The following is a 15,324-nucleotide window of genomic DNA, read 5'->3' on the forward strand; positions in this document are numbered from 1 at the left end:
AGAGCAGCACCGGGACCCAGATGTGAGATGGGGCCGTTTAACAGACCCAGAGTCGCCTCTCACTAGGCACAACAGGAATCGGGAAAGAGCGGGGACTGGAGAGAAAGGCCAGCGGGAAGAGCACTGGCCTTGCATGCAACTGACTCTGGTGCAATTCCCAGCAACCTCTAAGGTCCCCTGAGCAAAGACAGGAGTGACCCTGAGCACAAAGCCAGGAATAATACCTGAGAAATGCTGGGTGTAACCTAAAACAAACCAAAAATAGGATTTATTACACTGAGTGCCTCTGGCTTTTACCAAATGGCTGCAGGTTAGAAAGTGCTGGAAGGTCTGACCTCCAGCAGAGTCCGGACTCCCCACAAGCACCAGAAACAGCAGCACCGGGACCCAGATGTGAGATGGAGCCGTTTAACAGACCCTGAGTTGCCTCTCACTAGGCACAACAGGAATCGGGAAAGAGTGGGGACCCGAGAGAAAGGCCTGCAGGAGGAGCCCTGGCCTGGCAGGCGGCCATTCCAAGTTAGATCCCCGGCACCCATAGGGCTCCCTGACCACTATCAGGAGTGGTCCCTGAGAATTTCCAAGTGTGGGTTTCCCCACCCCCCCCAAAAAAAACCCTCAAAGTTGTTTTCAGAAACTCCAGGGAGCAGGGATGATAGTACAGTGTTTAGGGAACCTGCCCTGCATGTGGCTGACCCCAATTTAATAATCCCCATCATCCTATAGGGCCCCATCCACCCAGGAGGGACCCCTGAGCACAGAGCCAGGAGTCAGCCCTGGAAACATCAGGTATGCAACTCCCCCTTGACAAAATGAGAAACCCTAGCACTCAATGACTGCAGTCAGGCCAATCCACCCTAATCATCGGGTCTGGGCTCAGGTTTTCCCAGACCCTACAAGCCTGTATGTAACTCAATGTGGCCCTCATTTCACTGCAACTCACCTGAGTTAGCCAACATCCAGGAAAAAAAATGAAAGAGGTTTATTACAGTTTCAAGGGCTACATGGAATGGGTGGACAGGCAGCACGTTCTTTGGAGAAGATGCACACAGCACAGAGGCTGGGGGACTCTGCCTTTCGGCTCTGGGGTCACTTCCAGTTGCTCTGGAAGAGGGGTCCATGAGATGCCCGGGATCGAGCCTGTGGTGGCCGCGTGCCAGGCCAGCGCCCTCCCCGCTGCACTGACTCTCACACCAAGAAACTCCGACCACACTTGCCGAGAGAGCAAGTCGTCCCCTTGGCACAGCGACCAACTCCGTTTCTCACACACGAAATCTCGGCACGCGTAGGGGCAATGAAGGGGTCTCTCTAGCTCCAGAGGGAGGGGGGTTCTCTTCCCCCAGGTGCAGGGGTGGGAAAATAAACCAAAATGCTTCGACTGGGAAATGAAAACACTGACCTTCATTATGGACGGACATTTATTGTAGCGTCAGTAACGGCTCCAAACGTTGACACAGCAGGAAATGCAGATACACAGGTTTAAGCAGCAAAGAGGGTTATTGTCCAAATGACCCGCCACCTTTGTTTACCAAAGTGACCAAGCTAATGTGACACTCTGACATTAACAAAATTTTTTTTCTTTTTTTGCTTTTTGGGTCACACCCGGCAATGCACAGGGGTTACTCCTGGCTCTGTGCTCAGGAATTACCCCTGGCGGTGCCCCGGGGACCATATGGGATGCTGGGAATCGATTCCAGGTCGGCCGCGTGCAAGGCAAACGCCCTACCCGCTGTACTATCACTTTGGCCCCTATTTCCAGAACTTTTTTTTTTCTTTTTGGGTCACACCCGGCAATGCACAGGGGTTCCTCCTGGCTCATGCACTCAGGAATTACCCCTGGCGGTGCCCCGGGGGACCATATGGGATGCTGGGAATCGATCCCGGGTCGGCCGCGTGCAAGGCAAACGCCCTACCCGCTGTGCTATCCCTCCAGCCCCAATAAATATTCTTCATGAAGAAAAATAAGCTTCTTCGAAGCCCAGCTCTGTGAAGGGATCCTAACAGTGCACTGATCGAGACCAAGCCCGCCACCCCTCTCCCTGCCTCCGCTGCTGGCGATTTTTCACACCCAGGACCCTTGTCAGAGCATAAGCCTGGCCTTTCAGGGCCGCTTTGAGGTCAGCTGTGCTGCGGGCATCTTCACTGTGGTCAGTGCCAGCTTTGCTTCCATCAGTGTCCCCAGAGCAATAAGACAGTGGGCAGGGAGCCCAGCTTGCATACGGCCAACCCAGGTCGATCTGCAGCACCCTGTAGGGTCCCCAAGCACCATCGGAGTGATCCCTGAGTGCAGCACCTTGTGCTGGTAAACCCTCCCTGGGACAGTAGTGGAAATCACTCACGGTCACGGTCACGGTCACGGTCCTCCCGTTGTTCATCGATTTGCTCGAGCGGGCCCAGTAATGCCTCCATCATGAGACTTGTTGTTACTGTGTTTGGCATCTCGAATACATCACGGGGAGCTTGCCAGGCTCTGCCGTGCGGGCGAGATACTCTCGGTAGCTTGCCGGGCTCTCCGAGAGGGGCGGAGGAATCGAACTCGGGGCGGCTATACTGGCCACTTGCAAGGCAAAAGCCTTACCCGCTGTGCTATCACTCCACATTAGCTAAAATAAAACTTCAGAGCTGGAGTCAGAGGAAAGAGGAAGGTGCTGGCCATGACCCGGGTGGGACCTGGGACATATCACAAGGTCCCCTGAGGCCTGCAGGATTGATCCCTGAGAGCAGAACCAGGAAGCTGCCCGGAGCAGTGGGAGAGTGGCCCCCAAACAAAGATACAAAAATCAAGAAACATAACGTCACCTGAATATAATTCCCCAGTAGACTCCCTCTAAGGATAAGGCTTTTCAAGAGACACAAATGACTTCACAGCAGCAAGATTAAGGGCACTGGCCTAGCATGTGGCTGACCCAGGTTCGATCCCGGCATCCCACAGGGTCCCCTGAGCACCATCTGGAGTGATTCCTGGAGTCATTCCTGAGCATCATATGATGTGGCCACAGCAGAATTTGGGGGAAAAAAAAAAAAAGGTTTACCTGCGAGTTTTCAAAGACGTGGGCTCGAGGGACTTGACTGTTTGGTTGCCAACTGTTTGTTCTGGCTGACAACAATCTCTCCTCTTACGGCACAATTACAGTCGTAGTTCTGGTCATCATAGTTCCATCACTCTAGTCTCCTCGTAGACCTCAAGGTCTTCTAACCCTCTCACCCCTTACAGCATAGTTACACAGAAATCATGAAAGGTGGGGTACACATAGGTGGGGCTGGACATTTGTCATAACAACAGAGGTAAAACCACTCCTTCAGGAGTTTAAATTCTAGGAGATTAACTCAAAGACAAAATCTCATCTGAGTGTTCAGCACTCCAGATTACTAGGAGATCTGCTCAAGGGTGGGATTCCCCCTAGGGTGTATTGCTTTCTCCTTTCCTCAGCTAGCAATCCATTTAACCAATCATAGTACATTTACTTCTTATATTTCTGGTCATTTTAGAGAGATATTGAGCTTCAAGGGTGGCTCTTCTTGGGGACATCTCACTACATATCGCAGACTACAGTCCTCAGGTCAGGGTCCTAACCCCAGCAGGGTCCTTATACAGTTATTTCTTTTTGGGTCATGACAGAGTTGTTCCAGGACCGTGCTCTGAACTTATTATACCTCTTATAGCCCTTAGAGCTTGTCCCCTTTTCAATACCAGGGTCGCTTCCAGCTTTCCCTGGATCCGTACTTTTCCCTCACTGGAATCCTCCTTTTGGGAGGTGTTAGGAAGTAAGGGCAACTGAGGCTTAGGTCAGGTAAATACAATGGCTGCCCAGGAGTAAATATTATTCAGAGTCAACTCCCATGTGACACAAGTGACAGTAATCTTGAGAGCATCCTAATTCCCTGAATTCATCTGTACCTTTCCTTTGTATTTCACCTCTCATTGTCACAGTTCCCCAAACCAATCTTGGTTACTTATAAGACAAAACTTCCTGGTTAATTCTGGATTTTGTATTTGCAGTGAACTACTTGCTTTTCTATTCCTGCGGTAGCCTTTTCATAGTTTACTGTACAGCAATGTTCTTCGCTTTAAACAGAAAGACCTTTAATGGTATGCTCCAAATATTTAAGAGTTGATTGACTCTGAAATATATCTACTCCTACTTTGTCATTTGCTCGAGCGGGCCCAGTAACGTCTCCATTGGAGACTTTGTTGTTACTGTGTTTGGCATATCGAATACTCTCGGTAGCTTGCCGGGCTGGAGCGATAGCACAGCGGGTAGGGCGTTCGCCTTACAAGCGGCCAACATGGCCGACCCGAGTTCGATTCCTCCGCCCCTCTCGGAGAGCCCGGCAAGCTACCGAGAGTATTCGATATGCCAGACACAGTAACAACAAAGTCTCCAATGGAGACGTTACTGGGCCCGCTCGAGCAAATCGACGATCAACGGGAGGGCCTTTACCTTTACCTTTACCTTTACTTTGTCATAATCACTTGACTGGGACTTCAGTTGCTGTAACACCCAAATGTGAGATCCCGCCGTGGGACTGGGATGGACCCGGGGTGAGTGGCAAAGCTACCCCGGCATCGAAATGGGACATTACAGAAAGCATAAATGCATGGTCTTGATGCAAGCTCTTACCACCTAAGAGACAGGACCCCCAGTGGGGAAGGACAAGCTGAACTGGCCTGAGGACTTAGTCTGGGATTTATGGTAAAAGCCTGGCTTCCTCTCAGAGCCCAGAGAACTAAGTGTTGGGATCTTTATCTCTTATTGTATTTATCCGAATGACTGCAGGTATTGGTAAGAAGTAGAACTGTTTGACTGTTTCACTTGTGTGACATATACGACTAGAGGGACAGAGAGAAGCAGTATAGATATGCCTGGGAGACAGAGTGTCTCCTTGAGTTTATCTCGCCCAGAGGTTGCCTCAGCTGGAATGTTCTCCCTCTATAAATCACACGGACATGCCGTCCTACACCTCTGAACCATTCAGATGTTCTAAAAGTATGCTAGCAGCTCTGCATTAAATGAGACATTTTCCCCATCAGGCTGTGGTCCCCGTCTCTGTCTCTGCTGGGAGGGTGGGAGGCGGCCCTTGGCCACCTAATGTGCACACAAGTCACAGCACCCGCGCGCTGCCTCATGAACTCACACAGAAGCACGGCATCAACCGTCTCCCTGTGTCTACACCAAAAGGACACTTGCTAAAAGCCATGTAAGTGACAAAAAGGAGAGACAAAAGCAATATAGGATTATTAGTGCTTGATGAATGAGTGCTTGGTTGTGCCTCAGGGGCACTGTTGTGGGAGTAACTCGATAAGCCTAAGCTCCCTTGCGGGAGGGGCAAGAACAACCCAACAGTTCATTCATTCATTCATCATCCTGTTAATCGTCGATTGCCTCGAGCAGGCCCCAGTAACTCTCTTTTATCCTAGCCCTGAGATTATATTCAAGGCTTTTTAGGAGAATGAGACCCATCATTGTTACTGGTATTTGGCATATTTGGTGCACCACGGGGAGTTTGCCAGACTCTGCCCTGTGGGCAGGCTATATTCGATAGCCTGCAAGTTTGTCCAGATGTTCTGATAAGATGACGCGTGGCCGCAAATGCGGCCGCGCGGTTCCAGGAGCTGCATTTTGTAGTCTCTGAGTCTTGGCCGCTGATGGGATTACACGGCGCCAGGGGGCCAGGTGGTGGGTGTGACCCCCGCCTACTGGAATTTGGAGGATCTGGGTGAAGGATGCTCGACTCCAATTCGAGTAGGCTTGGAGATCTCGGCCCCGGAACCCGCGTGGCTTTGTCCCTCTGCCAGTACCTTCATGTGTGCGGAGAGTGGTCTCAGCATGGTGGTGGCTGGTCCTGGAGGTCTTCGGCTGCTGGAGCCCTGGTCGGGGTGGGGAGGAAAACTCAACCCGCTCCCCTCCAAGGGACCCCGGTGAGGAACAGCCAGGCGCAGGGGCAGGAGACTGACTGCCCAACAGTTATCCAACATTTACCCAGACTTTTAGGGGGGTGAGAGAAACTGAGGCAGGGGATTGCACCCAACAGGCTCTCTGCACCACCGAGGTCTCTTTCCCGCAGGCTGGTGGGAGACCAGGTGACAGTCCCAGCACAGGGTGGGAGATGGGTTCAGCGCTTCTCCCCAGGGTGGGTCCGGCGGACGTGCTTGTGCAGGGCTGCAGCCTGGCCAAACCCCTGCCCGCAGTGGCACACAAACGGCTTCTCCTCCTGGTGGCTCCTGACGTGCCGGCGGAAGTGCTTGGGGTGGCTGAAGACTCGGCCACACTCCCCGCAGGTGAGGGGCTGGGACTCCCGGTGGCTCTGCAGGTGGCCGTAGAAGTAGGAGCGGTCGCGGTAGGTCTTGCCGCACTCGGGACACTGGAAGGGACTCTGGGCCGTGTGCGTCACCAGGTGGCCCTGGAGGATGTCCAGGCTTCGAAAACCTTTCCCGCACTGCGAGCACGTGTAGGGTCGCTCGCCTGTGTGGATGCGCTGGTGCAGTGCCAGCGAGTGGCTCTCCCGGAACGCCTTCCCGCACTCGGGGCACTCGTATGGCCTCTCCCCGGTGTGGGTCCGGCTGTGCCGACGCAGTTTCGAGCCAGTCCTGAAGCTTTTCCCGCACTGCTGGCAGGCGAAAGGCCTGACGCCCGAGTGCACCAGAGCGTGGGCACGCAGCTTGCAGGGATACTTGAACCTCTGGGGGCACTCGGGGCACTTCAAGGGCTTCTCCAGGTCAGTGTGGGTCTTGGCGTGAACCTGCAGGTACGTGGGGAGGCGGAAGCCCTTCCCGCAGAGCTCACACACGAACGGCGTCTCCTTGTGGTGCTCCCTGACGTGATGCGTCAGCAGGCTGGCGACAGGGAAGGTCTCCCCACACACTTTGCACTTGTGGGACGTCCGTCTTCGGGTGCCGGTGCCCCGCCGACGGCGTCGCCTGTGGGCACCCGGGTTGGGAGAGGGGGTCCCCTGAGTGGCTGGGCAGCAGATGACCCCCTGAGTTTGTTCACCTGGAGGAGAGCCGTGGGAAGGTGCTGGGGGGTGCTTGGGGGGAGAACATTCCGCAGAAGAGGCGGGAACAGGACTCTGGGGCGCAGGGAGGCTTCGGGTCTGTCTCGGGGTTCCTCCGGCTTCCACGGGAGCTCCGTGACTGTCACCGAGACTGTCCGGCAAGAAGCGTCTGCCAAAGCAGAAAAGCAAGACCAGCCTGACTGCCACAGCCACAGGACGGCGGGAGGACAGGGACCGTGCATGAGGCTGCCCAGGATCCGTCCCCTGCACCCCATCCGGCCCCCCGAGCCCCTCCAGGAGTGATCTCTGAGCACAGGACCAGGAGTCAGGCCTGGTACCACGCAAAAACAAAATAAATGAATATCAATCAATCAATCACCACCCTTGGTCATGAGTGATCTTCTTATTTCTGTCTTTTGGTTTGGGGTTAACTTTTTTCCCCCTGTTTTTGGGCGACACCACGGTGCTCAGGGTTTACTCCTAACTCTGGACTTAGGGTTCACTCTGAGTCAAGGCTGTGGGGATGTCATTGTTACCGTCCCTCGGTGATGAGGGTCTCCGGGTGTTTTCAGGGCCGATGACTGTCCCTCCGGCCAATGGCGGAAGGGACGAGGCCATGGCTGGTAAATCATAGTTGGTAATCCGTGGCTGTTAATTCTAATCTCTCCGCGTTACCATGGAAAATCAGCGTAGGGTTGGGGCAGCAACTACACATCGGTGTGGCTGAACATTCACAGAAACAACGCACCGACGCAAAGAAACTCCAGGGCAAGTCCCTCTAGGAGATGCACCCAAGGTCAGGGAAGCACCCGGGGTCTCTAGCACATGAGAACCCACTCTGGATTCCTCGTAGGAGACCCGACAAGGGTGGGATCCATCCAAGGGTGCACTGCTTTCTCCTCTCCTTTGCTGGTAATCCACTGAAACAATCCTATTAAATTTACTTGATAGGGCTGGAGCAATAGCACAGCGGGTAGGGCATCTGCCTTGCACGCAGCCAACATGGCTGACCCGAGTTCGATTCCTCCGCCCCTCTCGGAGAGCCCGGCAAGCTACCGAGAGTATTCGATATGCCAGACACAGTAACAACAAAGTCTCCAATGGAGACGTTACTGGGCCCGCTCGAGCAAATCGACGATCAACGGGAGGGCCTAGTATTCCCAATCATTTTGTATGAGCCCAGTGAGAGATATCGGCTTTTACCTATACCCTAGACGGAGCTTAAGGGTGGTTTCCCTGGGGACATCTTGCTACATATCCCAGACTACAGTCCTTAGGCCGGGTTAGTTTTTCCTAAGCCGAAGAGGGCCCTAATTCAGTTACTTCTTGTTAGGTCACGTCAGAGTTTGTTCCACGCCCGTGCTCTTAATGTATCATACTACTTATGGCGCTTAGGCTGTCCCTTTCTCGAAACCAGGGTAGCTTACGGCTTGCCCTGGGTCCATCCAAGTCCCTTGGTGCAACCCGCCTTTTAGGGTGTCAGGAACTAAGAGCAATCTAAAGGCAACTAGGCTTAAATCAAGTAATTATGACAGATGCCCAGGAGGAAATATTATTTGGAGTGCATTCCCTCCCATGTTACGAAAGCAGAGCAGTCACTGTCTTCCAGTGTCTATACAAAAAGGAGATTGCTTTGAAATAAACTATACCTGGGGCTGGAGCAATAGCACAGCGGGGAGGGCGTTTGCCTTGCACGCGGCCGACCCGGGTTCGATTCCCAGCATCCCATAGGGTCCCCTGAGCACCGCCAGGGGTAATTCCTGAGCGCAGAGCCAGGAGGAACCCCTGTGCATCGCCGGGTGTGACCCAAAAAGAAAAAAATAAATAAAATAAAATAAACTATACAAAGGACATAAAGGAAAAAGAAAAGCAGTATTTCATTTACGTATACAAAAATGGAGCCATCATGGGGCTGGAGCGATAGCACAGCGGGGAGGGCGTTTGCCTTGCACGCTGCCAACCCGGGTTCAATTCCCAGCATCCCATATGGTCCCCCAAGCACCACCAGGAGGAATTCCTGAGTGCATGAGCCAGGAGTAACCCCTGTGCATGTAACCCAAAAAGCAAAAAAAAAAAAAAATGTGGTGCCAGGGATGGAACCCTAGCCACAAGTGCTCTAGCTTCAGACTATATTGAACATTTCTCTTAATAAACGCTTAAGGGATGGGGGGGATGGGGGGTGGGAGGGATACTGGGATCCGTGGTGGTGGGAAATGGGCACTGGTGGAGGGATGGGTACTTGATCATTGTATAATTGAAACCCAAGCACAAAAATGTGTAAGTCTGCAACTGTACCTCATGGTGTCTCACTAATAAAAATTTTTTAAAAATTAAAAATAAGGTAAAAAAGGTAAAGGTAAAGGCCCTCCCGTTGATCGTCGATTTGCTCGAGCGGGCCCAGTAACGTCTCCATTGGAGACTTTGTTGTTCCTGTGTCTGGCATATCGAATACTCTCGGTAGCTTGCCGGGCTCTCCGAGAGGGGCGGAGGAATCGAACTCGGGTCGGCCATGTTGGCCGCTTGTAAGGCGAACGCCCTACCGCTGTCCTATCGCTCCAGCCCAAACATTAAAAATAAATAATTAAATAAATAAATGCTTAAGGGGCTGGAGCGACAGTAGAGCAGGTAGGGCGTTTGCCTTGCACGCAGCCAACCTGGGTTCGATTCCCAGCATCTCATATGGTCCCCCGAGGACCGCCAGGAGTGATTCCTGAGTGCAGAGCCAGGAGGAACCCCTGTAAATTGCCGGGTGTGACCCAATACAGCAAATATATATATATATATATATTTACTCATCAATATCTCACAAGCCATTTTTTACCTATAAAAGGTGGGGTGGCATGGGGGATTTGGGCAAGAAGGGACTTCCCACCACAAAGGGTGCTTGGTGGGAACCATTCAAGAAGCTGGTGCAGGCGTGGCAGCATTGCCAGCAAAGAACTCGCCTTGCATGCAGCTGACTCGGGTTCAATTGCTTGCACCACAAAGGGTGGTTGTGGAGGCCCACAAGGAGGGATTGCTGAGCAGAGAGCCAAAGGTCAACCCTGAGTACTCCCAGGGTGACAGCCCCCCCCCAAATAAAAATGGAGGTCCCCTATTAATAGCATAAAGGCCGACACTATTCAGTCCCTGCACTAGTTTTACACACTGGTTTTGCATTTTGCAGTCAGCGGAGATTCCCAAGATGGTCACCCCCTCACCCTCCCGCCCTCCCCTGGTCACGCTACTCACGTCTGTCTCCGCTTCTGCGTTTGCTGCTGGTCACCAGTGTCAGGGAACATCCGCCTCTCTCCAAACCCATCGCAGGAATCGCTGCCCATGAACCCCACCGTGCTGTCTTCACGGAACAACTTATTTTCCAAGATACCTCCAAGAGGACCACTGGCTTTTCCACGAACAAAACCCTCTGGAACAAGCAGGAAGACAATTCAGTCCCGCAGGGAGACTCTGGGGAGGGGAAGAGCAATAGGACAGCGGGGAGGGCGCTTGCCTTGGACACAGCTGACCTGGTCACTCCCTGGCACCCGATAGGCTCCTCCGAATTATGCCAGGCATCAGCCCTGAGCATCGCCAGGTGTGTAAACCAAAGAAAAAAGATTCTTTGTGGGAACAAAAAAGAAGTGGAATAGGCCTTATGCTGCCAGTTTGCTTCCACAGAAATGGAAGCAGCTGCCTTGAATGAGGCCAGTCAGATTCCCGCAACCCACAGCATCCCCTGAGCATGGACAAGAGTGTCCCTGAGCACAGAGTTAGGGGTCAGCCCCGAGAACCTCTGGGTGTGGACCATATGCCCCAAAGAAGAAGCTCCAAGGTAGCACAATGCCTGGCATGCCCATGGCCCAGAATATAATCCTGGGCACCACCTCCCTGCAGCTGGACCCCGGGTGCAGCCCTGAGGCCCTGAACACTGGGGGGACCAACCAGCACCGTTAGGGTCACAGCTAGGGCCAGAGGTGTTAGCAGTGGCCCTGACACCCCGCTCCATCACAGTGTGGCCCCGAATCAGAGAAAAGGCAGTTAAGGCGTGAACCCGGCTGCCTGCCCAGGAAAGTCCCGTGCCTGGGCCAGGGTGCCCAGAGACAGGCCGCTCCTTCCCGGCAGCCCCATTCCGTGGCCCCATCAGGAGCGCAGGCAGCGGGCTCTGTGCCCTGAGCTGCGGGGAGGGGTCACGCCTCAGCCTCACCCACGAAGGCCAGGTGCCTGCAGGCCTCCAGCATCACGTCTCTGTACAGGCGCCTCTGGGCAGGATCCAGCAAAGCCCACTCGGCCCGGGTGAAGTTCAAGGCTACGTCCTCAAAGGAGACCGACTCCTGAAACACACACAGATGCCAATCAGCCAGGGCCCCTCTGCACCCACCCCCCAGGGGGCAGGGGCACTCAGCGGGTGACAGTAAGGTCCTGGGATCTACCTGAAACCCCCAGGGCCCCTGCGGGGAACACCAGGATGTGTGCAGAATGCAATGGTCAGTGGCAAATGTTGGGAGCCACGAGCCACCACAGCGCCCGGCACAGACACGTATGGACAACTCCAAGGGGTCTGTCGAAAGAGTGACAGAGGGACGGGGCTGGAGCAGAGCACAGCAGGGACGACACTTGCCTTGCATGTGGCTGACTCGAATTTGATCCCCGGCACCCCCTGGAGTTCCCCACCACCTCCGGGAGTGATCCCCCAAGGACAGAGCCAGGAATAAGCCCTGAGCAGCACCAAGTGTGACCCAATAAACAAAAAAGGTGTAGGGGGTGACCGGGGAGCGTGACAAACCAGCATCAGCCTGCTCAAAGACCAGCCTTTCCCTTTCACGCCCCAAAATTGGTGGGAAGGACCTCGATGCATCATGTGGGGAAAACCCACTTCACATTACAAAGACCAAGACCAAGGTTCCTGTGATAAGCCGATGCCTAAGAAGAAGCTTCTGGGCCACTCCTCAGACCCCAGGAGACTCGCTGCTCAGACAGCTGCTCCTGGTGACCCCGCAAGATTCCCTAAAGGCTTGAGGGGAAAAGGGCTGTTTGTGGATGCAGGACTAAATGGCCAACAAAGGTTCGTCAAGAGACTTGCCTATGGGGTCGGAGCAAGGGCACAGGGGGAAGGTTGCCGGCCTGGCACACACAGGATCCCTGACATTCCATAGGCTCCCCCAAGAACCACCAGCCATGAGCCTGAACACTGTCGGTTGTGGTCCCCAAACCAAAAATAGTGGATCACCAAGGGTCAATGATTCATTCTTCCTGTCTGCATCAAGGAGTCCCCGTAAGAGCCCCCAAAGGCAGGGCAGGGACCATTTCCAAGGGAAACACCTGGACTTGACCTTGAGCACAGACCCCACGCCCCTCGCCTCTGGCTGTCATCGCTGTAGCCTATCTGGCTGCCATCAAATCTCAGCCTTGGAGCCTGGAAGGGTTGGGGGAGTGGGAGTCACCACGGTGGTGAACCCCACCCCAGAGAAGACTGGAGGGGTGGTAATTTCCCCCACTATCTGCAATATAGAAACTGCAAAGGAGGGGAAGGGGGGGTCAGGATAATGGGGAGCACGCTGGGTTCGATCTCAGCATCCCCTGTGGGCCCCCAGCCATGCCAGGAGTGACCTCTGAGCACTGTCGGTTGTGACCCCAAAAAAACAACGGCAATGAAAGATTTGACATCATCCAAATACACAGGCCACCAGACCACATTTGTGCCGTGAACGAAACAATCCCAAGTGCCCACTGCAATCCTCACCCAGCAGACGGGGCTGCGGGGGGTGAGGTCAGCCCCTTTCCACTGGCTGGTCCACAGGGAGGACCTTAGGGTGACACAGGCTGAGCCAAGGTGGGCATCACGGCCTGTACAGAGCTGAAACCACTCACAGCCCTGCTAGCCGGGGCCAGGATATGGTCGGAAGCTCAGCACAGAGCACCAGGACTGGTGCTGGTCGGGGGAAGAGTGCCCGGAGTCACCCACCTACCAACCGACCATGGAGACAGTGACTTAGAGCCTTGCCAGGAGTGACCCCCTAGTATGGAGTCCGGACTTAGCGCTGAACACAACTGGGTGAGGCCCAAAGACGACACCATCATCATCATCATCAAGGAATGAGCTCAAACACACCATCTTTCTTGAGCAAGTCAGAAGTCAGGGCACAGCAGGTCTGAGCATATGAAGAAGCGGCTGGGGCGTGGCGGGGGGGAAGGAGCTTCCAGGCTCACTGCAAGAAAAATAATGTATGTTAGTACGCATGCAGTTACTCCTGAGCATGCATGGGTTCTTCAGAACTAATCTGCAGACAAAACTAAGATATTTAAGAAGTTCAATTTTATGGGGATGAAATGACAGAAGGCAGGAACCCAGAGTGATAATACAGCAGATAGGGCGTTTGCCTTGCACGTGGCCGACCTGGGTTCAATCCCCGGCATCCCATAGGGTCCCCCAAGCACCGCCAGGAGTAATTCCTGAGTGCAGAGCCAGGAGGAACCCCTGAGCATCGCCGGGTGTGACCCAAAAAGCAAAAGAAATGACAGAAGGCAGACAGGGCACTTCAGCTGCATGCAAGGCAGAGAGGGCACTTGCCTTGCATGCAACTAACTTGGGTTCAATTCCCAGCACTCCAGAGGGTCCTCTGAGCAAATTCAGGAGTGATCCCTGAGCACAAAGTCAGGAATAATCCCTGAGTAGTGCTAGGTGTAGCCCAAAATATAAACAACAATAACAAAAAGTGATTAATAAAGAATGCCTCTGACTTTTATTCATGGTCATGCAGGTCAGAAAGTGCTGGGGGGCTGGAGAGATAGCACAGCAGGTAGGGCGTTTGCCTTGCACGCGGCCGACCCGGGTTCGAGTCCCAACATCCCATATGGTCCCCTGAGCACCGCCAGGAGTGATTCCTGAGTTCAGAGCCAGGAGTAACCCCTGTGCATCGCCGGGTGTGACCCAAAAGGCAAAAAAAAAAGAAAAGGGCTGGAAAGTCTGACCTCCAGCAATCCAGACCCAGCAGAGAGTCTGGACTCCCCACAAGCACCAGAAACTGCAGCACCGGGACCAAGATGTAAGACGGGGCCGTTTAACAGAGTCGCCTCTCACCAGGCACAACAGGAATCGGGAAAGAAGTGGGGCGGAGAGAAAGTCGGGGAGAGGAGCACTGGCTCTGCTTGCTGGCGTATGACACGGATTAGATCCCAGGCACCCCATGGGTTCCCTGAGCACTGTGTCAGGAGTGATCCCTGAGCATCACCAGGTGTGGCCCCAAAACCAGAAAAAGAAATCGGTAAGGACAGTAGCCCACCAAGGGTGATGCCTGAGCACAGAGCCAGGAGTCAGCCCTGAGCACGGCCGGTGTGCATCGCCCTCCCAAAATAAAAGAAACCCCAGCACTCAATCACTGTATACACTATTCGAGTGCAACAGTTGCAACCCCAACAACGCAGTCGGGCCGCCCCGACCTGATCGGGGCATCTGGGGTCAAGTTTCGCCCCGGTCCCCACCTCCAGGGATTCCCGGGACGTCCACGAGGGGACCGCATAGGTCACTCGACCCTTGGCGGAACAGAGATAAGGCACGCAGCGCTGCCCAGGACGGACCAGACTAGGAGAGCGGACTCCACTCCGTGGCCAATCAGAGAACCGAGCCTAGGAAGGTGGAGGCGGGACGCCACTCCGCGGCCAATCAGAGACCCGAGCCAGGAAGGTGGAGGCGGGACGCCACTCCGCGGCCAATCAGAGAACCGAGCGTAGGAAGGTGGAGGCGGGACGCCACTCCGCGGCCAATCAGAGAACGGAGCCTAGGAAGGTGGAGGCGGGACGCCACTCGGCGGCCAATCGGAGAACGGAGCCTAGGAAGGTGGAGGCGGGACGCCACTCGGCGGCCAATCAGAGAACGGAGCCTAGGGAGGTGGAGGCGGGACGCCACTCCGCGGCCAATCAGAGAACGGAGCCTAGGGAGGTGGAGGCTGGACGCCACTGCGCGGCCAATCAGAGAACCGAGCCAAGGAGGGTAGAGGCGGGGACTCCACTCCCCGGCCAATAAGGGAATGAGGCTCCGGAAGTTGGAGCCGGGGACCCACACATGGATGAACAAGACAGGGCACCGGGATCCCTCCTGGCCTAATTGAGCGGAAACGCAGGTCGGCACGGGAGCGAGGGTCGCTGAGACATGCTTCGTGCCGGCTTCGGGCAGGGGCGTGCACACTCACCCGCGCATCCCTGTGCAGGTTCCGCTCTCCTGGCAGCCGGATCCCGGAAGTCGGAGGGACCCGAAGGGAAGGGACCAAAGCAACGCTCACGCTTCCTGCAAGGCCCGCCCACCCCCGACCGGATTGGATAGTTCTCGGGACACGCCCCCCTCCGTCAGGCTCTGAT

General features: G+C 54.7%; 2 protein-coding genes across 2 annotated transcripts in view; both read right to left on the reverse strand.

Moving 5' to 3' along the window:
• LOC130017873 (zinc finger protein 77-like) overlaps positions 1–10,247 on the reverse strand; it is a 51,499-nt gene extending 41,252 nt beyond the window's left edge. The window contains exon 1 of the mRNA XM_056108640.1: positions 10,225–10,247. The gene's annotated coding sequence lies outside the window, so the exon portion shown is untranslated. The remainder of the gene's footprint in view (positions 1–10,224) is intronic.
• Positions 6,115–13,147, reverse strand: LOC130017874 (zinc finger protein 239-like). Its single transcript, XM_056108641.1, has 4 exons — positions 13,082–13,147; positions 11,177–11,303; positions 10,225–10,399; positions 6,115–6,919 (listed from the first exon to the last, which is right to left on the reverse strand). The coding sequence occupies exons 1-4, from the start codon at positions 13,082–13,084 to the stop codon at positions 6,115–6,117; spliced, it is 1,110 nt and encodes a 369-aa protein (XP_055964616.1). The 5' UTR covers positions 13,085–13,147.
• Positions 13,148–15,324: the final 2,177 nt, after the last annotated feature.

The sequence above is a fragment of the Sorex fumeus genome, unplaced genomic scaffold (genome assembly GCF_029834395.1).
Source record: "Sorex fumeus unplaced genomic scaffold, SorFum_2.1 ptg000227l, whole genome shotgun sequence".
In the NCBI taxonomy this organism is placed as follows: domain Eukaryota; kingdom Metazoa; phylum Chordata; class Mammalia; order Eulipotyphla; family Soricidae; genus Sorex; species Sorex fumeus.

Coding starts and splice junctions, on each gene's coding strand:
- LOC130017874 (XM_056108641.1), bottom strand. Junction 10,400..11,176: donor CAGGCACCTGGCCTTCGTGG/GTGAGGCTGAGG, acceptor TGCTTGTTCCAG/AGGGTTTTGTTCGTGGAAAA. Junction 6,920..10,224: donor ACGCAGAAGCGGAGACAGAC/GTGAGTAGCGTG, acceptor GGGTGCCCACAG/GCGACGCCGTCGGCGGGGCA.